The sequence below is a fragment of the Pseudopodoces humilis genome, chromosome 5, assembly GCF_049639895.1.
Source record: "Pseudopodoces humilis isolate 2021_Gansu_Grassland_sample_001 chromosome 5, ASM4963989v1, whole genome shotgun sequence".
Classification (NCBI taxonomy): Eukaryota; Metazoa; Chordata; class Aves; order Passeriformes; family Paridae; genus Pseudopodoces; species Pseudopodoces humilis.
The window spans coordinates 63,221,652-63,245,406 of NC_142204.1; the positions used below are offsets into that span (position 1 = coordinate 63,221,652).

Sequence of the window (23,755 nt, forward strand, 5' to 3'; positions counted from 1 at the left end):
TTCATCTACATTACGTAAGGAAAAAAAGAAAAAAAGCCAAAAATTGAAACCAGTAAAAGTAATGGTAAAAACAGATTCAACCACAAAAAAAGCCATGGAAACTAGCCAAAAGTCTATGAAGCACTGGTCTGCTCTTCGACCATTTCTCTTTGAGCACTTTTTACATTGGATTTTTAAATATAAGATTCTCTAAGAGTCTTGAAATCTCTACTAGGATGGAAATGACAATAAACAAAAATCTGTGCTAAGATGTAGATGAAAAAAAGAGGGTTTTACTGGGAATCTCTGTGTTTTGGTTGAATACAAATAAATAAAATTATGACTTGCTAGACTGAAGCAAAAGTTTAAAGTTTCAAGTTTTTTCAATTCTTCTTAGAAATATAATTAAAAATCATTAAAATACATTTATCCCTTAAATATGAAAATGATTTTTTGTTTCCAATGGCACTTAGTGATAATCAGCTGCTGAGAAAAACTGACCTAAAAAGCTGAGTCTTTTGTACTAATAAGTTCCAAACACACCACTACTGCCTGCTTCTTCCCACCTCCCTCATGTCTCTGATGATGAAATCATATTTTCTGATGTTGAAAAACAAAATTAGCATGCAGCCACCTCATTTATCCGGTGACCTTTTAAAAATTAAACTTATTGCACAAGGCAGGAGAAGAGTCACTCTCATAAAATTCATCATAGAAGAGTGGCTGTCCAGATGCATTGGATAAAACTGTGCATGGGATAAAACTGTGTATGCTGTGTATTAAAATGCTATTTAGTGGTAATGTGTGCTATCCAGACACTTTCCTTCCTCTAATTATATAAAGTCACATGTATACTATGTAGAATAAATGCTCATTTTTGCTTAGGGTATAATGACAGAATTCTTTCACTTCTGGAAGTTGAGGATATATGCTTCAAGGTGTTGAGTCTCAAGAAGTCATTGCTTTGGGATCTGGTGGTATTTATGGTATGCTCCCAGTTAACAGGTCTGGTCCCAAACTGAAAAGCAGACACTGCTGTCCATACTGTAAGAGCCAAGTCCACTAAGTCCAAGCCTGAGGCTCAGCTTTGTAACACATCATAAGGGAACAGAACTCAACTATCTTTTGCCTTTTAATATTGTTCCAAGATATCCTCTTGCACACTGGATTGATTTGGTCAGGACAGGACTGAGCAGTGCACAGCCCAGTTCCTCACCAGCCATCTCCAGTTTGGCTGCTCTTAAACAAATTGCTGACCCTGGGAGAACAGAGCAAAAGGCAGCAATGTGGATATTAAGCTTATGGGTGAAAGGACATTTTGGTTTTGTCTCTTAAAGTTTTATTATATACATGGCTAAAGCCAGTACAAAAGTGTTTAAAGAGAAGTTTTTAAAAAGTAGAGGTACTTTGTAGTCCTTTTACTGGTTTCTGGGAACATTTGTTGGGGATTAATCTGTTTTTACCGTTACTCCTCCTGGCTTCAGGTTTTGGCTTTCTTCTCTTTTTCCTTAGCGAATCAACTAGATTTACTCTCAAAGTGTAGGTTTGGCCTCAGTTTCTCACTGTACCAGGTCCTAAGCTGAAAAGGTAAGTCCTGTGCATGGTCCCACAGTCTTTAGTTATTGATTGTATGATCTGAAGGGAAAGATTTCAAAAGCCTCTTCAGTCCTTTCCATGGATTTGCCACCTGGCCTAAGTGCTCCATAGAGTTTAACATAGTCTATAAATAACAGAGTACTGACAATAAATACGAAAAATATACTAACAGTATTACACACTATGAAAATAGGTGTCTAGTATCCCCTGCTTCCTAATGTGGTTTCCAAAATTGCTCATTCCTTGGGAGTCAATTAGAAAACAGTGATGAACTTTCAGACTCTGGGTTGAAATAATGCAGATGTCTTGTTTCTGCCAGTAGCTAAGAGATCAAAAGGATATAAACAGCTAAAAAAACCAAAAGAAAAAACCCAAAAAAACCCCATGGGAAAGAAAGAGATACAGACACACAGGCTGGCATTAGGAGAGACTTCTTTGGAGAAAGCCCAAGATAAGGATTTTCTGGGATCTGGAGAATGGCATCTCTTGGAGAAATGCAAGAATATACTTAAGAGATTTTGTTGTCTAAGGTTAGTTTTCCCATAAATTCTTATGCTTTATGGGAGCTGTCTGTGCACTATTCCCTTTGTCTCTGCTCCTGAACTCTTACCTGTGCTCATGGGGGATCATTGAATTCCAGGCCTGACACTGGATACCACTTTTGGTAACAGATATTGTTCCTTTATAGTCTGCTCCTTTTCCAATGATACAATTTCTGACATAATCTATTGAAATAGAAGAAAATTAGGGATTTGGTTAATGTATGAAAAATTAAAATTCATAATCTGTTTTCATATAAAAATAATATATTTATTAGCCTTTACATACTTAATTCTTCAAAGTGCTGTTTATTTTTTGACATGCAAGCCCATCCTTTTTTTTTTCCAAACATTGATCACTATCTGACCCAAAAAAAAAAAAATATCCTGGAAATGTTTCCAATGTATCTGATTGAAAAAAACTCCATGTCTGAGGACCTGAGTATCTTGCTCATTAATGAGGTAAATAAGAACAATGTTAAGTAATAAATAGTAACTCATACAACTGAGCTGCTCAATAGTAAATTGAAGTACAAAACTGAGACTAGTATGTATGTAGTATGTAGCATGAAACTAGTATGTAGGCAAACATGTAGATTAGAAAACTGACCAGCACCAAGTATGTAGACAAATTTGCATGACAGCAAGCCCAGGATATGTGTAGATCAAACTGTAGGATACAGCTTTCAAAATGCATAAAAGCATCCATGTGCAGGATGTTCCGACAACCAAAAAATCACTGACTGACCTCAGGGTTTTTTTTTCCCCTCCCTGGCTGGAAAAACAAAATCAGTAAATAAATCAGTTACCCTTCTTTTCATACAGATCAAACGCATGGTCTTGCTTCTTTCTCACACCATTTGTCAAGCTGTTGAAGGATAACCAATGGCACCGTTTTGTAACTCTGTCATAAGCAAAGGCCCTGCAAAGAAAATCTGGATGAGAAAAAAATCTCTGTGTGGTTTATAATAATGACACATGGCCTGCCAAGGAGCATGCAATGACATCAGATTTATTTTTACTGGGAAAGTCAGAGAAACAGTCCAAATTACTATTTAAACCCACAACTGTGCTGACAAGAGCAAAGAAACAAAGAAATTAAATTGATGTGGTCATTACATTAAATACCAGTTTGGTTGTTCACACTAATCTAAGAGTTTCCTTGTCATTAAAGATCTTTATTTTAAAACTTAGATAAATGTGACTGAGACAGCTTTTGTGTCCTCAGTTATTCTGCTCTCTGGGAGAAAAAAAAACGAAACATGAAGACTAAAACATCATCTTTGCTATGCTCACAATATGCCTCTGAAATAGTTAAGTATCTCACACTGATGGATTGAGAAAAATTCAAACACAAGGAATCTGTTTCTTGCCTAGAACAACAGAGACAACAGAGTTGCTTAAAACAAGAATATTTTTATTTGTAATAATAAAATAAACTGTGATAGTGTAGCTAAAGTTTTTTGTTGCTTACTTTTGTTTTTTTTTCTCTTATTTTTAACTACTTTCTAGGAGTGAGTACAATGTGTGCTGAATGGATTAGATATGGGGGAGAGCAAGAAAGACAAACAAATCCACAGAGTAAAAATACTTTCTTTCAATACTTGATATGGAAAATGCAGACCTTTTTATCCTATAACAGTTTTGAAAGGATAGTCTTTAACTATAGGTAAAATATTTTAAAGTATTTTAAAATCACAATTGACCACCTTGGAGGGGGCAACAGTTATTCCAATAAGGAAATTTTAAAAAAGAAGAAAGAAACTCCACAGGTGTTTTCTTTAATTTTTCACATGAAGCAAATAATAACTGACATTATTTCCTCCAGCCTACCACAAAATCTACATTTTTGTCACTTATCCCATACCTTCTGAGATATTTATTCTCATCTGAGAAGGCATTTTAACACTACTTGATAATATCCAAGAGTCACACAGATTTCTTACACTTCATCCATACTTGGCTCTGCCATACTCTTCAGTACTGCATCCTTCAACAAGAAGTTCCTTGATCTTCATTTAATTCACCATACAAGCTTTCTATGTGAGATCTTGCTGGCTTCAGTTAAAAATGCTACAAGATCCTATCCAATCTCCCCAGTCTTCTCTCTTTCAAACATCTTCTTCATTATCGTTTCCATCACCAAACAGATTTTTCATCCAACTGCTCTCTCTACTCTGTTGACTCCAAATGTTTCCAACCTGCTAACCTTCATCCCTCTGCCCTTGTGCAGCCTTCTGTTCTCTTCTGGCTGATTCTCAAATTTGAGCATATCCAAGTGCCTCTAACTCCATCTTCACAAAAATATCCTTGACCTTTCCTGCCTTTCCAATTACATTCTCGATTCTGCTCCTCCCTCCTAAAGTGGGAATGCAGAATGCACTGTTTACAAACTATTCTTTCAGTTTTTGCCTTTCAGTTGCCTTATGGTTTCTTTCCAGTTTGGCTTCAACCACTTCTTCATATAAAAGTTTGTAACAATCTTTTCTTGGACCCAAATTTGAAGGGGTTTTATACCTCCAAAGTCAACATATTTGAGCAAATTCTTGGACTTTCTTCTACTGATACTGCCGATCACAACAAATTTTTTTTTGTTTCTCTTTTTACTGAGATAGTCTTAGTGTAAATTTTCTTATCAGGTACTGAAATTCTGTTGTCTGTACTGAAATCCCTTCCTGTGTAAATACAGACACTCTGAACAGATAACAAAGACCAGCTTTGCAGCTAAGGAAGGGACAGGTGCAAAAGTCGCCTGTATAGTAAATAAAATAGTAACTATATTGGCTTTTTTATCCATAGGAATTGTAGTGGGAAAAGCTGCAAGGATGTCTGTAAGAAAACAGAGGGAGCAATGGACTGCAAAAGGTGGTGAAACAAAGGAATAGAACAGTTCAGCAGCAACAGCTTGATAAAACTGATAGGGAAGGCAGGAAAAGAGGTACAGAGATTTATGAAGTCAAAAACACAGTGTAAGTGAATCTGAGAAGTTCTTTGATGGAAGATTTTAGGAATAATATTATGAGAAAGAAACAAGACTAGATAAGGATCTTGTAACTATGTTGGAAATGAACAAGATCTGTGCAAGCATGACAGCCAGGGAATAGAGGAAATATCTGTTATGAAAAGTGGCATATAAAAGCTTCAACATAAAAATGTTAGAGTTAAAACCAGCAAGGATTAATGATTGACCAAGAAAATACTCAAAAATTACTTGCAAGTGATGCAGAAACTTACAATGAAGAAATAAAAAGTTGTTTTAATTTCCCCCCCCCCACTCCAGAAAATAAGGAGTACCTGAACCTTTACAAGTCTGTAGGGCCTGAAATCTGCTACTTTCACCACTTTCTGGCAAAAAAGAAACCTAATACTGATCCTGCTTGTATACCTCACAGTGCACAGACACAGATGTTGTTGCTCCCAGTGCTATTGTCACAATTATGCTACAAAGCAATTCCATTTTTAAAAGCTTGCATACAGAAAATAAAACATCAGTGCAGTGGCCCAAGAGATGGACTGCTGCATGGATATGAAGTATAAGAACCAAGCCATGAAAATGTCAATAAACATAGGAAATTTCAAGTATCATATTTCAAGCATTTAAAATGTCACTTTGTGTTACTTCTTAATTTAGAATGCTCCCACAGCAGGCAGGAAGCTAATTGGTTTTCATTTAAATTGGCAACAAATTTCACCTTGTAGTTACCATGTGCTGGTATGAAGTTAAAGACTGGGATCCTAGGAATAAAAGGGAATAATTAGAAAACACTGGATCCTTTAAAAGGGAACACATGTAAAATGTGTGCTTACAGTAGCAGCAAAGAAGAGTTCATACTACAATAGGACCCATATGAGGCCAAAAGTGAAACCACAAGAGTGTTCTGAGATTCCAGAAAAGAAAATCCCATGTGCTCTGTGCATAGTGGTAGCTCAGGCAAGACCTCATCACCTACACCTCTACTGCTAAAGCAGATTTTTAGCACTGTCCATGCTAAAAAGCTGACAGGGAAAACAGAAATTCAGAGAGTAAGTCATCAGGATCTGTAATTCTTCTCCACACTCAATGCAAAATAATTACATGACAGATTGTCATTCTGTTATCTGTGAGCAGGGCTTTTCCAAGCTCTACTCTCAAAAGTCCCTCATGTCTCCTCTATGTTGTTGCATTGATTCATTAAAGTAGAAATTGCCCCTTAGGATATCCATCAGACACTGTCTTAAAAAAAAAAATAATCTACAAAACAATTTTAAAAATTCTGAGAGATTCTGAATTAATTTTATTATAAAAGAGAATAGACACATATATTGACTTGCTTTTATTTTCAGAACACAAAACATAGCATCCAGAGCAACTACAAGTGGCTTGAGAAAGTTTTCCTAAACTGGTGCTAGAATGCAGAATTGTTGTTTGCTTGGTGTTATTCAGAATTTGTTTTATACTGTGATACTTAATTTTGCAATACTCCTTGTTGCTGCTCATCAGAACTCAGGGCTGTCTTGCTGCATTGAATACAACCTGATCCTCTTGGCAATGACATCAATGGAAGTTTTGCCAATGGGGAAAATATTAGTGCCTGGAAATATTTTCTGTCTGAAAAAAGTTAACTCTGCTCATTATTTACACATATAAATAGTCAAAGTACAGAATGATACAATTGAGATCTTGCAACAATGGAATTAAAGGCTTATGGAAGAATTTAATCACAGTTGAGACCCTTCTCTGCCAAGGAAGAAGTTTCATTATCACATTTTGCCTAGTTTCCATTTATACCAATGGTCAAAACTGTTTATGTTTCAAGTTCAGTGTCACATTTAGCCCAGCACTCACCAGTGAAGAAGTGATCCACTGTCTCCAAGATCTGCATTCATGGCCTTTCATTCTTTGCTCATGGTCTAGACTAAGAGAGGCCAGGGGGACCTTATAAGTCTAATACTTCAGAAAAATGATAGTGATTTGTTCCAAAAAATAGTAGAGAATGCATACAAGGCAGACAAGTGATCAGCTGCATGATGTGTTTCTAAGAGACAGCAGATGCTGAAGGATGACTATCCACAGCCCAGGTTTGATCCCAGTGTATCAGATTCGCAGTACTTGCCAGTGAACTTCAGCAGAGCATGTATCTGTGCTCCATGTGTGAGGTTCTCATTGATTTCAGCAGGAGTAATGTGCAAACAATGAAGACAGAATATGGTCTGAAGTGGTGCTGAAATCCTGCAGCTGTGATGTGTGACAATAACCATTTTATAAGAGACATAAAAATCTCAGAAATCTTCACCTAATGCTACATTGCAGCCCAAGTCATCTGCATCTTAATATTTTTTTCAGCTATGTTATTGAAAGGATTACAGATTGGACAAGCTAAGACAGGCAACCCAGATAAAGCCTCTAAAAGCCTCAGAAAAGACTGACACATGCTAGACAGGTACAGTCAGATCACTGAAATCAAAAATCACAATCCTTGGGTTGTTCTTGGTACAAGCTACCACTGATGATAATTGCAGAGACCTTTGAACAAAAGAGATCTCTTAGGGGTAAAAACAGACAAAAGAGATACACAACTTACTTGCAAGTGAAGGAGAGACCCTTGTTCCTGCTGCATCTCTTTGCACATTGCTCTGTGGTATTTAACAGCTTCGTTTTTACTTCCAGTGTTTTGTTTACTTTAATGAGCATCAGCTCTCCTGTTTTTTTGAAGTCATGAAGAGGATTTCTCTTTTTTCCTTTACCCTCTAAAAAAAGAATTAAAGAAAAAAAAAACAACAAAATAAAACATTGTTAAGAAGAATGCTGAGAGTAAAGTTGGCACTGGATATGGATATGGATAACTTTTCCAAGGAATTTTAGCATCTTCAGTACCTAAACATAAAGAATCTCACAAAAATAGGGTATAAGCATATGCTGCAGAAGAATTGATTATATTAGATGGTGATTTACATTTTTAAAACCAAAATAGTAGGAAATACATAAAAACTAGTTTCAAATAAAGACATGCTGTAAGAGGGTCAACGGAAAATTTCTCACCCTTTGTAAATTTTTTTAGAACCTCCAGAATATGCCCAATAGTTATCTGAGATCTTGTAAATATTTGAAAAACTCAAGTGAAAGAGTATCACTTGCTGAATGAAAAAAAAAACTGTTCTTAAAACATTTATCAAAAAATGCAAAAAGAAGGGGATTCTGGAAGTGACACAAAATAATCATTTTTATTAGTCCACTCGCTGCTCCAGTGAAGTCTCAGTGTGAGTGTTGTGTCCAGTATAAGTGCGACTGAACTAGAGTTGTTAGCTCACAGAAAAGATTATAAAGTCAAACAGAGGCCATAGCATGGAAACAGTCTGCAGTGTTACAAAAATTCCTGCAAAAACTAACACAATGATCTCGTTTCCGTGTCTCTATTGAAAGGCCCTGTGGAAGAGGTATAAAATGGAGGGAGGAAGACTGGTTAGAGATGTCTGGCCAAAGTGCAAGAGGAAAGGTCTTTGATATATGCAAGAAAAGTCCAGAGTTTTGCCAGTGTTTATTTATATTTTTGCATTGCATTTCATGAAAACCAGTCTGCCAGTGAAGGCTACTCCATTGTCTGTGAAGGCAGATGAGCACATCTGGAGAATAACTGTCCCTATTCTGTCAGACGAATAACACAGGGAGAATAAATTGCCCTGTGGATCTATTTCTCCTGTTTCACTCAGTGATCCCAGATGATCTTTTTGGCTTAGATGGCTTATCCATGTAAGGTAGGTGAATAAATTCCTCCTTAGTTTACAAAGTAGATAATAGTATTTTCCGTAACTTATTTCCATGTAACTGTATTCACATCTGTCCTTTCATTTTTCTCTACAAACTGCAACAATAGTAGAACACAAAGTACATATTATTAAATTTTGCCAGAGTTTTTCCATAAAAAACCTCAGTCTAGTGCTTTGAATAGATCCTCATGCATGTGCAGTGTACTTAGGCCAGTTTTTCTTGGTGCACTCTGCAGAAGCTCAGAATAACTGTAAATTGCAGAAGCTGAGGCTCTGGAAGAGTTAATGACAGCTCCACATACTGAAAAAAACCCAAAGAGCGCTTAGGGGTGTTCCCTTTGCAGAACTTCCATCCTGATCACTGATCCATTTTCACTGGATTCAGCTAAATCACACCTCTCAGTGGCCAGTTATCCCTAAGACACCCAGAAATATAACAAAGACATTTACATTAGATCTCATCAAGCTTCATCTTTAAAAAAAAGAAAAACAAAACAGCAGAATATCTCTGCTATAACATCCCTTCAATATAATAATCTTCACCCCATCCTCCCTTCTTTCTTTTTGAACTGATGAAAGTAAACTGTGCTACTCTCCAGCATTTAACAACTCAACAATTTCCCAATCACTAAACATTAAGAAAAAAAAAGAGTTTATTTGCTTTTAAATATAGTTGTTATTATGAAGAAGCTTTTGATTGAAAAATCAAATGTTAATAATTTTGGTGTTGTGTTAGGAACTTCTATCAGCTCTCTTAAGCATTTTAAGCCTTCAATTTTTACAGTGCACATGCACCCAAAATGAATCACTGCACAGAGAAATGTTATTATAACTTTTTCAACTTAAGGGTCCGCATCCTGTTACTGGAAACGGTGGTGTCTACATTGAAGCTGCTTTATTTTTTGTTGTACCTGTGATAGAGCCAAAGTGCTTTAAAAAGGACTGGATTTGCCCTTTAAGACAACCAAAGGAAAACAAATCTGCTATAAAGCTTTTGTGGTGTATTTCTCAATCTATTATCTTCCAAGACATACTTGCTCATTTTGTGTTGTCTCAGCCAAGATTTTTATGTCAAATGGTGGTAGGAATCTGTGAGAAATATCAAAGTATTTTCTTTCAGTTCCTGATACTAACATTTCCCATCTACTGATAAGTGTCATTATCTTAATTCCTAACGATAACAGCTTCTTAAACTCACCAGCCAGCATGCAAGAATATGACTTAGAAAATCAAGAAATTCTGTTCTGCCTGAAAAATATGGTACAGAGTTCTGATTTTTCTTTTTGTCCTTCTTTTCCTAGCATTTGTCCAAAGAGGATTATGGGTTTGATCTTGCATTTAGTAATTCATAACAGCCTGATTTAGTTTAGCTTTCAAACAACAACATTCTACGTCTTGCTTATAATCCAAAAGGCAAAGGGCCAAGTGCATCTGTGGTGTGACTGTTAGAAACATCAGAATAATGCAAAGCACTACTTTAACAATTCTCACAACAAAATATATAAAAATAATATTCTTTTTGTGTCAAATTAGGTGCCTTTATTAATAAAATGTTAACTAAATAATGCCTTAGGTATTCAGTATGCTATAACAATGCAACTAATTTGTGATTGCCATTCATTTAAACTTTTTAAACTTTGAGTAATCAGGCTTTCTGCTCATTTTGTGGGCCATGTCCTTTGATGTTTCATGTAGTTTCATATCACATTACCAAGGAAGTCTGACATTCCACTTAAATTTGAAAATATCAGCAGCTGATTCAAACACAAAGGAATCCAGTCAAATATGAACCAACATTTTTCTCTTCAACAGAAACAATCACTAACAAAAAATATTTCTTCAGTCAACTTAAAAAAAACCTCAAAAAGGTGAGGGTGATTCCTTTTTCTGTTTCTTAACGTGAAGTTGAACCAAAAAGAAAAGAGCTCAGTCAGTGCCCAAGGAAATTGGAAATTGAAACTGACACATCAGCTCTAGTAGGATGCAGCATTGGACAAGAGCTCCATAATTTCATTTGGGATTTCCACAGTCTCCCTGCTGGTGTTCCCCATTTTCATAAGAGACTTTAAATATTTCCTTAAGAAAAAAGATTCCTCACAGGGAAATACATTTACCTTGGAGCTACAAGAACTCACCTTTCAGTTCCCTTACTAAATCTTCAAATGAGATTTCTGTACAGTCTTCTGACAAGAATCATTGACTGAGACTGCTCAAACTATAGGGCACCTGGAGGAAAAAATTTTCAACAATACCTTTTCTTGGAGCAGTTCCAGTCCATGTCAAATAATTTCAATAATCAGAGATGATCAAAATTGACATTCTGCAGCATTTTTGTAAGAAAACTCACCAACAAATTGCAGTGCCTGTATTCTAGAACCTTCTTAACTTTAATTTTTGTTATATTTATACATAAAGAACCAGCAACACAGAGAACTGTGAGAAATGGAACCCACAGTATGAATATCATAGAAAGACACTTTCTTGATTAACAAGAGAAACAGGTTTGAATCGGCAAAGGTGTTTGTATTTTGATCTCTCTTTCTCTCCAGTTATTCTGTAATCACTGGGCTGATAGAAAAATGACATCAAAATAGTTAATTTTTTTTGCTTCTGGCCTCATGTCCCACACCAGAAAAGGGCTTTGGGCTCCCAAGCTACAACATCCCTCAATTCTCAAACTACCTGATTATGTTCTGTATCTCAAATTAAAACTTACACCTTGCAGAATTAGTCTGATACTGAGCTATATGAGAGTAGAGAAATGCAGCATAAATCTATTTGCAGGTTATTTAGAGTTTAAACACCTGAGCAAGTCACATTTTACACCCTCAGCTCTTATTCTGATCACAAAAACATTTGGTTTTGCATTATCTATTTAGTAGTAAAAAACCCTAATATAGAAAATACAATACCATTGTTGTGGTAATCCAAATAACATACAGGGTGCGATAGGGCCCAAAGACCACCTTTGTTCATTATAATGAGATCAAAGCATTACTTGTGTTATCTACAGCAAAATTTTACTAAGAGATTACCTGAATTCACCTGCTTCATTGGTAATCCCTTTCTCCTTCCTCCACCCCTCCAGCTTTTTCTAATAAAGATGTACATTTTAGGCTGCAAAGTTATGGTATTACAGAGCACAACTGGAGCACTACAGCTGCCTCCCCTAGAAAAATCTTAACGTCCATGGACTTGTTACAGATTACAAATCTTTTATTAAATACCAGTTATGATGCACTCAGCATGTCAGCTTCCAGGGTTTCTAAATTCCACCCTTTTCTATGCAAATGTTAGTACCTTCTTAAAGAAGTACACATTGAAGTCTCCTAATAATGACAGAAAGCTTATTCCTTTTGTTTCTTTTTAATTTTGCATCCCACTTTATTATACAGAACAAAACCATCAAAACTTAACACCAAGTTTTTTAAATGGAAAGATAAATACATTTAAATTAAATGTTTATTTTTAAATTGAAATTCTTAATGAATACTTGGTGCTTTGTGATTGAGTTTTATTTCCCTCTTCTGTTTGTTTAGACTTGAAGAACTTGAGCATTTTACTATTTATTTGCTTTGTTGAGCTAAACTTCCAACTGTGTGAGGACTTTTTATGACTCGGTTTTTTTAAAAATATGAACACTCACTTAAAAGCATCATTGTTCTTTGTTTGTCAGATGTAAGAGATAAACTAAATCTATAGGGAAAATAAATCAAGAAAATGAAGATACCTGAATTCCTTAGACTAGAAGATGCTGTCAGAGAACTGCAGGAATCAACTGCAGTCCTTCCAAATGGAGAATGAAACACAACATGGCATGTGCAGAAATATTTAAAAGAGGGAAATTGTCCACATGCTGTGCAGGAAGCACAAAGAAACTGATGATTCAAAATATATTCCAGTGAAGAAAAATGGTCATATAAAGTGACACAATATTTCAGAAATATGAAACAGGCATAGGCACTTTCTTCAGTATCAACTGGTATGTTAGATCTGTTTAATATTTTGCACCATGTTTGTAATGCAATAAAGTCATTTGACCTTGAGCAGTTCATAGATGGACTAATTAGAGATTGACTTATTTGTGTTATAACTGATAACTAGGTCAGAATGCTAAAATGAGATTAGCTATTAATTTAATTTTGCAAACAATCATCACTGCAAGCTGAAGTAAACTGGATTTTCCCAATGAGCTAGGAAAAAAAATTATGAGGGGAATATCATGTGATTTAAAACTTGGATGCAGAGGGTGGGAAATCAGAAATCTACCATCCTATGAAAGGCCTTTAATAAAAAAATTAGAAAATCCCCAACATTAAACACACCTGAAATAAACATAGGAAAGCACAGTTCAACGCAATAAATATGTCAAACATTTTATTAGGGGACACCATACTTGACAAAAAATGCATGGTAGCTTATATTCATAAGTTTCTGAATGGGAAAAAATGTGCAAAGCAAAAATCTGCAAAGAAATGTATTATTACAATGCCAGATATATCAAAGCAGAATGCTTATCTAAGCATAAACATTGACAATTTAATACAAAAATTAAAAACAAAGCATGTTTATATGCATAAAATAGCATTGGCAAAACTTGTGTAGAAAGAAAAAATCAGTGAGTGGGGTTTGAAAAAAAAAGCAAGAGTTCTCATCACATATGGGTTGACACCAGTATGCAAATAGAGTGAGGTGTTTAACTTATCTATAAAATATGATAGAAGGGATAGTTTTGATTATATTCAATAAAGTATTTCCAAGACAATGCTTTTTAAAGGATATAAAATATTGAGGGTAAAGGTATTCTGGTGTGTGCCTCAGTATTATAACATAAATATACTGGCTTCATCAAATAAAAAAGAAAAACCAAACAAACCAAATCTTCACCAGATGGTAAAAGTAGATGTTACTAAATGCTTTTGGATGCAACATGCTTAAGTTAACAGTGTGGTCACTTTGAAAAGAAAAGATGTTAAAGATGAATGCTGATACTAAGATGATTAATAGGGTCATCACAGAATTGTTATCTGTGTGAACAACTAGAAAGCACTTTTTCAATACATACATTCAAGGTAATTTTGTCTCTTAAGTCATAACAGAGTCACTTTACAAAAAGAATTAATGCTCAACACTTTTAATTTACTTTCATTTACTTTGACTTTTCCTTCTGCCTGTTTCAGTATCAGAAATATCCAGATTCCTGGCTAGAATGCAAAAAATGAACACCTTTTCCAAATGACTTCTCATCTGGGGGGAGAAGGAAAAAAAAAAGGAAGAAAGGCAGGCCAACATAATGAGAAACTGGAACAATCTGAGCTGTGCCCAAGAAAACAACTTTGTAGACTGGATAGGCTTAAAAATGCCAGATTAAGTTTAATGCGGTTATTTATGTAAGACAATAATTTGGCGTAAAAGAAGTTTACCAACTGTACCTATACAATCTGCAGTCAGCTGTGTAGATGGAAAGTCACCAAAATAAAACCAGCTGTCCAGGAGGCATCTCTAGCTTGTCAAAACTAAACAGTTTCTCAGAAGTACCTGGAAGATGATGTGAATATTTTAACTTCTGAAATTTATCTTCTTGGAACAAGAGCCTCATGGGAAAAAACACAATTTTTAGAAAGCAGTTTGAAATATATATATAACCATCCATAGAATATCTATATATAATAGATAATGATTTCCGTACTTCTACTTTGGCTCTCAGTCTAGTTGTTGAGGAGATTCAGGAAACTCAAAAAGATATTTCTTTCTGGCTTTACATTACCACTCACATCACACAGCCCCACCCCCTTATTAACAACTGCAAAGACTGCCATGTAACTGGGAACCCAACTTTATGCTAAGTCCTGCCTTTGGAACCCACTCCTATAGTCAGCATGAAAGCTCTAGGAGCTAAGGACAATGCTAACAACTGATATTTATATTCTAAAATTGGATGGAAGCTGCAAATGGACAGCTCTTTTCCTTCCAAGAAAAGGTTATCTGCTCAGCAGGATGCTGGGACCCACTGGCAGAAACAAATGTGCTGCAGTTTGTACTCTGACTTACTGTATCTAACCTCTGGCTAAATTACTGAGAGGATTTTCCCTTGTAAGATTTGTCTTCTTATGCATTGTGCACAAGCATTAAATCCTCACCATTTTCCATTGCATTCCACAATCTTTACAAGCACTTGGTGGCTCTTTCAAGGCACCCAGCATCTTGTGCCCTTCCTTTGTGATGGTGTCCCAGCCAACTGGAATTCTGGGCGTGCAGCAAGGGGTATGGAGAAAAGCACAAGTAGGCAGGGCAGGGGTTGGGCAAGACAAAGAATAACAGATGTCTGAGGGCAGCAAAACAGCCCCTGTGAGGAGTGATGAGAGCCTTGCTGCATTTTGTATACATAAAAACAGTGCTGCTGGCCAAGGCAGCGAGTCATAGGAAAAGCTGGAGCTGAGGGGGACAGAGGCAGCAGCCAGTCCCCAGCTGGGCCAGCAGCACCGAGGACTGCCAGGCACGGCTGGGCTCATCAGACAGCACATGGGTGGAGGCCCACAAGGCACTGAAAACTACAGCTAGACTTTGCCAACACATTTGATTAATCTGGAGCGTGTTCCCAGCTCTGCTTCGCCACAGCTGTGCTTTGCATGTAGGTACTAACCACATTCAGGAACAGCTCTACAGCCCTCTGAGGGCACTGCCACAAAAACCTACAGGAAAAGATAGGGTAGCAGTGAGGATGTCCTCACCTCTTCTTGCCAGCTCTTTTTAGCTGCCGTGTTTTCCCCACAGCAAAGTTTTGCTTCCATTATGGCAGCTGTCCTACTACCCTTGCTTCCCAAGTAAGCATGGAGATCAATCCTTTCTCACCTCCATAGTCAATCCATTGTCACCTCTACTTTCCAGTCTCTGCCCTTCCACCCCACCTCAATGCTGATGGGGAGAAAGTGAAATTCCAACACTCAACCAGTACAAGTAACTGTAAAACATTCAGGGCAATGCTTTTCACTCCACATCACGCTTTTACTCAAAAAGAGGCCCAGTTATCCTGGTTTCAAAGCTCTTTGGAAAAGTCTGAAATGCTTAAGTGGCAAACTAATGTTCAGCATAAAGATCTAAAGGGAGATATTCTGCTCTCTCAGGGAGACTGCACATTTCCCTTCCAACCCTGGCCTCAGTTGAAGTATTACAATAATGACAGATGAGCTCCTCCAATAAGAGGCTTTCCTTTCCTTGACTTCAGTGGTCAATTTTCCAGTTTTACGCAACATTTTAATCTCATGTCTTTCAACTCTATCTTCTGCTATGTTGCTTATGAAAATGGCATTAATAGAAAGAGAAAATCTGTTAAGCAGGGTAAGTGCTGTATTACATGTGAGAGCAAAACAAGCAGCCCCTGGCACTGAGCACCAAAAGGATTCCATTAAACAGAAGGAATACACTCTTCCAACTGGCACAGTATCATTTCACTTTGTTGACAGTATATAGCACAATGATTATCTACAGCTGGGATGGGAAAGTATAAATCACATTAATTTTTAAAAATATACTTAGCTATGCAGACCACAGGAATACACAACTTTCAAAAATCGATTATGGCTATGGAATTGGATTTTATTTTTCTTTAAGTGATAATTATATATATAGGGACTAAGAGCAACTCCCACATCTTCATTAGCAACTTCTTCAGATCATCCAAACTACAGAATGTGCTTTAAATAAATTTAAATAAACACACTTGGCTGGCAGTCTTCTCACAGAAAAATGTATCTTTAATTTAAATAAATCTTTAGCATTCACTCTTTTGCAACATGCCAATCTACTTGTTGCTTTGATTAAAGAGACATTTTTAGTTTCACTAGATGAACATTATTAAAGAGATACTTCCCAAGAATACTGAATAATAAGTATTTTTGAACAAGAATGAAAATTCCTTGATAAAGTTATTAGCTACAGATTAAATTCTTTGTGCAAGTGACAGAGACTTAGAGGATATTGATAATGACTAGGCAAGCAGTCTATAGGAACCATGCACATTTATCTTTCATCAATCATAGTCTTATCTTTTATATATTAAAGAGAAACTCAGAAAGTGATAGCGTAGACAGCTTGCTGACATTTTCATTTCTTGTGTTTTCTTCACCATCCTTTTTCTTTGCCCCTTAATATAACCCAACTGTATTAGTCAGCAACTTCTGTTACACAGGACATTGTCTTTGCACAGAAGTTAGGGCATGGGATTACAAACCCAGAATATTCATTCACAGAAGAAGCTATGTTCATCGTTACATACATTTGAAATTTGATTTAACAGAACAACACTAGAAGTATGGATGTGCATTAGCAAAAGATGTTTTAATTCATGTTTTAATTCTGTTTTCATTATTTATCTTGTTTTTCATATCTGAAAATAATAATATGTATGCAAATCTTAATCTTTTTTAAAAACATCCCAGTAAAAAGGATCCATTGTCCCAAAGACAACACGTATGTTTACAAAACAATCATTTTCAGAAATGATCCAGAAATTTGTAAATTATAATTTGTACTTCAGAAAGAAGTAGCACAACTTTCTCTTGCCTACAGTGTAAATATACAGACACTTGTGTTGAAGATCATGTATTTTTAAAAATAAGGTAAGCAAAATGGCAGCTTGTCATCTTTCTTGCCAATAAGGAAAACAACAGGATTAATTAATATTAGGGAAGGTGGAGGAGAAAAATTAAGAAAGTCAGGGTTGTGAAGAAACTGTCACCATGAGAACTGGTCTGAAAACAAGTCCTACTCTGAAAAACCCTGAAGTTTTGGAAATATAATTTTTCTCCTCATCAAGGTGAACTATTCACTCCTAAACTGGAGATCCCCTTGGTTAAGGCACAACCCTATTCATCAGCCCAGTAGTGATACAGGCAGTACAGAAGGTGTCTCTCAGTGTCCCTCTCAAAATATCAGATAGGTCCAACATTCATTGAAGCTGGTAAACTACAGACCAACACTAAGAGCCTACAGTCAGGGACAACAAGGACTTTCTCTCATTCAAATAAAGCACCTTGACTTACCGGGACAGCAAAACATGACCTAGCTTCCTCTGAGCTTGGCTATAGACTAGCTGTGTACCTTTGGTCCATGGAATGAAGTGTGTGTGTGTGAGTGTGTCTGCAGTGTTTATTTTGCTTTTTTATTTCTACCTAGCCCATCAGTTGATGAGCTTCTGTCACAGGTGAAGGTTTCTCAAGAGCAGCTTGCCACGAGCTATTGGAAATGTCCCCTGCTGCATATTTCTCTGTCATTTGACTTGAGGGAAACAAACCAAAGAAATTTTCTCTTTAACAGGAATTATTTTTGTGAAAAGTTTCAATGTATCAGCATTTTCCAGTAAAAGAAACCCAAAATATTTTCTCAGAAAATTCCTAACCAGGTCTAGTCATCACTTTTCAGAGAAGCTGCGTGTCCAAAAAATGGAAATTCCAATGTTCATGGAAAAGGATTTCCGAAGAGTATAATATCACAGTGTCTGTATCTCTGTGTCACCTGCTAAAGAATGCCTGTGAAAACAATATCCCCAGTGAGCAGACTGAGCTCAGAAGCTGTAATGAGATTGATCAGCATCCTACAGAACCACATTCTTGCTTGCAGGGGGAAAACAACAGGTTTTACTGCACGTGATGCTGCCAGTTTTTTTTTGACTTGCCCACTCAGATCACAAAATATTCCACTTTGAAATCCCATTTCAGAATATTTATTTTTTTTTAACTAGAAAGCATCTAGGTATATCTTGGAAGCCATCAGCATTCCTTGCCCAGTGCCCTCAGATATTGCCCCAGAACTCAGCTGCCACAGTTCCCTGCCCTTGCTTTGCCCGCTCCTGGCAGATTCTTTCCCTGAATTGTATCTGTCCTTTGTTTCTGTCTGTGCAAAGGTCTGACCCTAACAATGTTGCCGGAAGGAAGGAAAGGTTTGTAGAAACCTTTACAAACTTTTTTTCCTTAAACGTCTTCCCAGAGGGCCAATAGAAAGCACAGAGTTGGCTCTTCAGATAACCAGTCCAGGGGGGACACTTCAGGAAAGAAATTCAGCTAAAGAGCATCCAGCACTTGATTACTTATTGTTTGTTCCTTGCCCCCCCTCCATCTCCCGGATTTCAGCAGGAACATCTAATGAAATTACAAGTATTTCAGTCTGGAAATAGCATGTTCATGCTGTTGAACTTCAGCAAGGGCATTCCCGTACAGCAATGCACTATCCCGTGCTTTGGGTATTCCTCGTCAACTTCTGTTATTTAACATTTATTCTACCACTGGAAATTAAGGACACACGGTCTCATCCTGATAACGGCCGGGAGCACCTCTGGGCAAAGATGAGATTTCCTTCCCCTCTCTCCCGGTTTCCAGGTCTGCCCGTCCTGAGCGAGCCCCGCGCTGCCCTGGGCACGGTGCGGGCGGAGGGGAGCGGCGGCCGCTCCGCAGCCGCGGGCCGGGACCCGCCTCCCGCAGGGCTGCGCGCCCGGAGCGCGGCTCGTCCCGAGCGCCGCAGCTGCGCCGCGCTCGGCTCCGCGCCGCTGCCACCCCGCCCCGCCACGCAGGGTGAGGCCCCCTCTGCCAGCCCCCCTGCGGGCTCCCACCTGCGGGCTGCGGGCTCAGGGCTCCGACCTGCGGGCTGCGGGCTCAGGGCTCCGACCTGCGGGCTGCGGGCTCAGGGCTCCGACCTGCGGGCTGCGGGCTCAGGGCTCCGACCTGCGGGCTCCGGGCTGCGGGCCCCGGGCTCCGTCCTGCGGGCTGCGGGCTGCGGGCTCCGGGCTCCGGGCTGCGGGCTCCGACCTGCGGGCTCCGGGCTCCGACCTGCGGGCTCCGGGCTGCGGGCTCCGACCTGCGGGCTCCGGGCTGCGGGCTCCGACCTGCGGGCTCCGGGCTGCGGGCTCCGGGCTCCGACCTGCGGGCTCCGACCTGCGGGCTCAGGGCTCAGACCTGCGGGCTGCCCCCGGCTCGCCGCCCCAGCAGCCTCCGTGCCACGGCGGAGCGGGGAGAGGAGACGTGCTGCGGCTGCGAGGCGGACGGGGGTCGCTAGCGAAGTGATAGAAGAACTGACCTGCCGCGGGGATGGCGGTGGGCAGCAGCAGCAGCTGGTGGAGCAGCAAGGCTGGCAGGAGGTGGGTGGCCCGCATGGTGCTGGCGGCCCCCGCGGCGGCTGGCGGGGAGGAGAAGGGGTGATGGCTCCTCGGAGGGACCCCGTGCACCGCCGGTCACTCGAGGAGGCAGAGTGAGCCGAGCTTTTTATTGCGATGATCTAAGTTTGTTGTGTGATTAACTAGAAAGATCTGGGTCCCAACTCCCTCTTACGGTAAGAAACTGTTTAACAACATCCCCTCTCTGCCTCTTCTTCTCCTCCCCTCCTCAGGAGCTGCCTCCCTTCCCTCCCACCCCTCAACCAGCCCAAGGAGAGGGCTTCCATCGCCTCATCCCTCCCTCCCTCCTTCCCCACCCCGCCTCTCTCTCTCCGTCCCTAAGAGGCTCGAGAGGAGCAGCCGGGCCGGGCCGGGTCCTCCAGCTCTTGGCCCGGGGCTGGTGGCTCCTGCTGCATGGTTCCCTCACAGCCCCCAGTTCCATCTCACCTGCAGCCAGAACAGACCTCTCCTTCCCTGCAGACATGTCCCTTCACAACGTCCCACGTTCTGCACCTGCCCCTGGGCCTCATCCCGTGGCAGCACCTCCATCCACAGCCATTTCACTGGGACTCTCCCACCCCATGGAGAATTTCACTGTAAGGAAACACCTTTCCTCTGACCTGCCCACGGCCACCGGCCTGGCCTTTCCATCACCCTCTTTGGCCATCTGACAAATGCCACTTCCCCAAAATTGTGGCAGCTCTGGGGAATTTAAAGGTCAAGTATCAGCTGCTGGAGTGGCTCCATGGAGACAAGCTTCAGTCCAAAGCGATGCCTGACCTTCCTTCTGTCGCAGGCAAAGTCACTGTAATTCTTCTCTTGCACTTCATTTTAACCTCATGGAAGCAATGACATTGGGTTTTGTTTAAAGTCATGAGACCGGCCTTCATGACACGCAAGTGTTCAAAAATAAACACTTGAGGAAAAGTTTTGCTGTAATTTAAACTGTTCCTTTCTCCCATGCATCCACCTACCATCTAGGGCAGGAGTGTGTGACAGCAGCGGAAACTGTTTCCCTCCATTTTCCACAAATAAACCAGAGACCTACATGTGGCCCTGTGCCATGAGTCAGAAAAATGTGTCTCCTTCCCAGCCCGGACTCCTTAGCCCATATCGATGATTAGCACCTTTGAGTGAAACAGCTGTTCTTAAAAGAATAAGTTGTTTCCTGATCCACAGATAACTTTTAATTAAGTATTTCCAATATATGTGAGTGGGATTTTTACCCAGTTTGTGCCCAGTGGCAAAAGTTAAAATTTCCATTTGGGAGTTACTGTCTTACAAAATGAAAGTAAGGTGACAAAAGCAAGTTGAGAGACAGTCTGTTAAGAAAATATTTTGAACATTTGGTATTACAGGAAAAACACAATTGTGTGAAAAAAAAATACTTTCTGTTGCAGAATGAGCATTATTTCTGGGGGTTTTAGTTGATTTTTTTTTTTCCTGTTTTTTCTCCCAAGAGTAAAAGTTAATTTCCAGGAATTTCTTGGAGATGTACAACCTGAGAAATAGAGAACATGTATTCCACAGGCCAACAACCTTATGTAGAATCCTTGTCCACTGCAACTCATAAAACATGGATTTCTCAGGTTTTGTTTTCTTTTTTTCTCCCTGACAAAGATAGACATAAGTATAAACAAAAAGCAACAAAAATAACCATATCACTATTCTGAGCCCAAAATAGCCACATTCTGTTAACCAGATGTATTTGACTTGTTGTCCATGCATGTGCTGAGTGACCTTTTTTGCAGAGGACAGAATCATGGACCATTAAAGTAGAATTTTTTACCACTGACTTCCCTGAGAGGAACATTGGGCCTGCATTCAGATTCCTTCTAAATTTTAGGAAGATTGCTGTTGTGTCTCTTGAGGACTAAGGTGCTCCTTAATGGAGGAAATATTCTACTATATGGATTCCTATTATTAATTCTATTAATTATAATGTGGATTATTAATGATGTGTCTCAGTTCTGTAGGAGAGCTCAAGTTCTGGTCATAAGCTTCTTCAGCTGCATATATTGTGCTGGGCAGGTGTAATTCCATGATCCTGCTTCTCCATTTGTCCAGTTTTGGGGTCTGCTTGAGGATACCTCTGCCATAAATATCTCCCCTCAGAGGAAGTCAGGGCACATGGACTGGAGGGCCAGAGACAGAAGGTACATGAGAATGAGAAAGATCCTACAGATTCTATATTCAGATGTTCTATTTGTCAGCAGTCAGGACAAAGATTTGCATCTGGATCTATGAGAGGAAAATGCTTTTTGATGGCACATCATATAATGCAAAATGCAGCATGTTTCTTTTTCTGGTTCTTCTTGCCTCATATATTTTGTGATGGAAGCATGATGTTGTATCAATTCAATCAAATTTTACCTTAAAATGAATTTTCAATATGAAGGAAAGCTGCAAAAATTGCATTTTCATGCTTAAATTTTCAGAAAGTATTCCATATTCAGTTTCAGTCTGCACATAGAGTAACTAAAAATTGAAATACAATATTCAAAAGTAGTAGGTTTAATGCAATAATATTATGTTTTCTGACCTTTTGGGGGCATGTTTTTGGATCTATTAATCTCTTTCTCTATTTCTGTTTTTGGGGCTTATCTGAGAGTGGGGATTTTTGGGTTGTTGGGTTTTTCTAATTTTTTGGCAGCTCTGCAAACTTGCTCTGATAACCTGGCTTTCAAATCAGTGTAGCTCTGTGTTAGGAAAGTAGCATAACATTGCTGCAGATGTTATCTGAAAATAAAAGAGTTACTGCACACTTTACCAAACATATATTTGCTCTGGATTGCCTACACGAGTGAAAAATTTTGAAAAACTTTATTTTGGTTGGAAAAGTAAGCAGACATGATGAAACACATAGGAGCTGCTATTTTTATATTCTTTTTTCTGACCATAAACACAGTTGAATCTGTTTTTCAGATGTAACTTGCTATTCAGAAATGCTAGGTATTCACAGTTTGGGCAGGAATCCTCACATGTATACAAAATAATAAATCACAATTAGATTCAAAGAAAACTTTTCTAAATATACCAACATCTCTCATATGAAGCAACACTTTTGCTCAAAATTCTCTTTTTTAACTTCTTGATTTATCTGGGATAGGTATCAGTGTGGTAAACTCCTACTGGGGAGTAAGCCAAATAAATGCTTGCAGTAATTACTGTTAAACACAGAGCTGATGGATGAAAAAGTCTCAGGCTGATGGAGTAGTTTAAACAAAGCAATTGTGTTTCACATTTCAAGAAATATTAAGCTTTATTGTCTTTCTTTTATAACCTGTTCTTGAGATTAAGAACAGAAAAGGCTGTGGTATGGACCACAAGATTTGACACTCCTGGGAAAGGCAGAGTTTAAGCAGAGTAAAAGCACCAAGCTCTAGGAACACGTGGTACTTTCCAAGATAATACCCATGCCTTCTTCCTGCAGGAAAAGAAAGGGAAATAAGGTGTGAAGACTGGAAGGAGGAGCAGGAAGAAATGGATAACAAGATCCACACGCGAGAATTAATGTCCAGTTGAAAGCAAAGGCTCAGAAACTTCACGGTCTACTATTCTAGATTCAGTCCAAAGGACTTTGCATGTCATCATACTAAATGTTGCAGATCTGACCTGCTGGTCCCAGAGGGCAGATTCACCACACCAGTCAAGCGTGGAGAGCCCTGTGTGGTGGAGAGGGAACGTGTGGCACCTCACACGAGGCTTTGTGTTGATTCCCCACCAGGGAAACCCCAGAATGAAGACGAGCTCC

General features: G+C 38.9%; 1 protein-coding gene across 2 annotated transcripts in view; it reads right to left on the minus strand.

Moving 5' to 3' along the window:
* HGF (hepatocyte growth factor) overlaps positions 1-20,077 on the minus strand; it is a 57,414-nt gene extending 37,337 nt beyond the window's left edge. For both annotated transcript variants that reach the window (XM_014255233.2, XM_014255232.2), the window contains exons 1-4: positions 19,926-20,077; positions 7,676-7,841; positions 2,924-3,036; positions 2,186-2,300 (exon numbers count right to left, since the gene is read on the minus strand). In XM_014255233.2, the coding sequence (XP_014110708.2) occupies positions 2,186-2,300; positions 2,924-3,036; positions 7,676-7,841; positions 19,926-20,001 (470 nt within the window). In that variant the 5' untranslated portion in view covers positions 20,002-20,077. The remainder of the gene's footprint in view (positions 1-2,185; positions 2,301-2,923; positions 3,037-7,675; positions 7,842-19,925) is intronic.
* Positions 20,078-23,755: the final 3,678 nt, after the last annotated feature.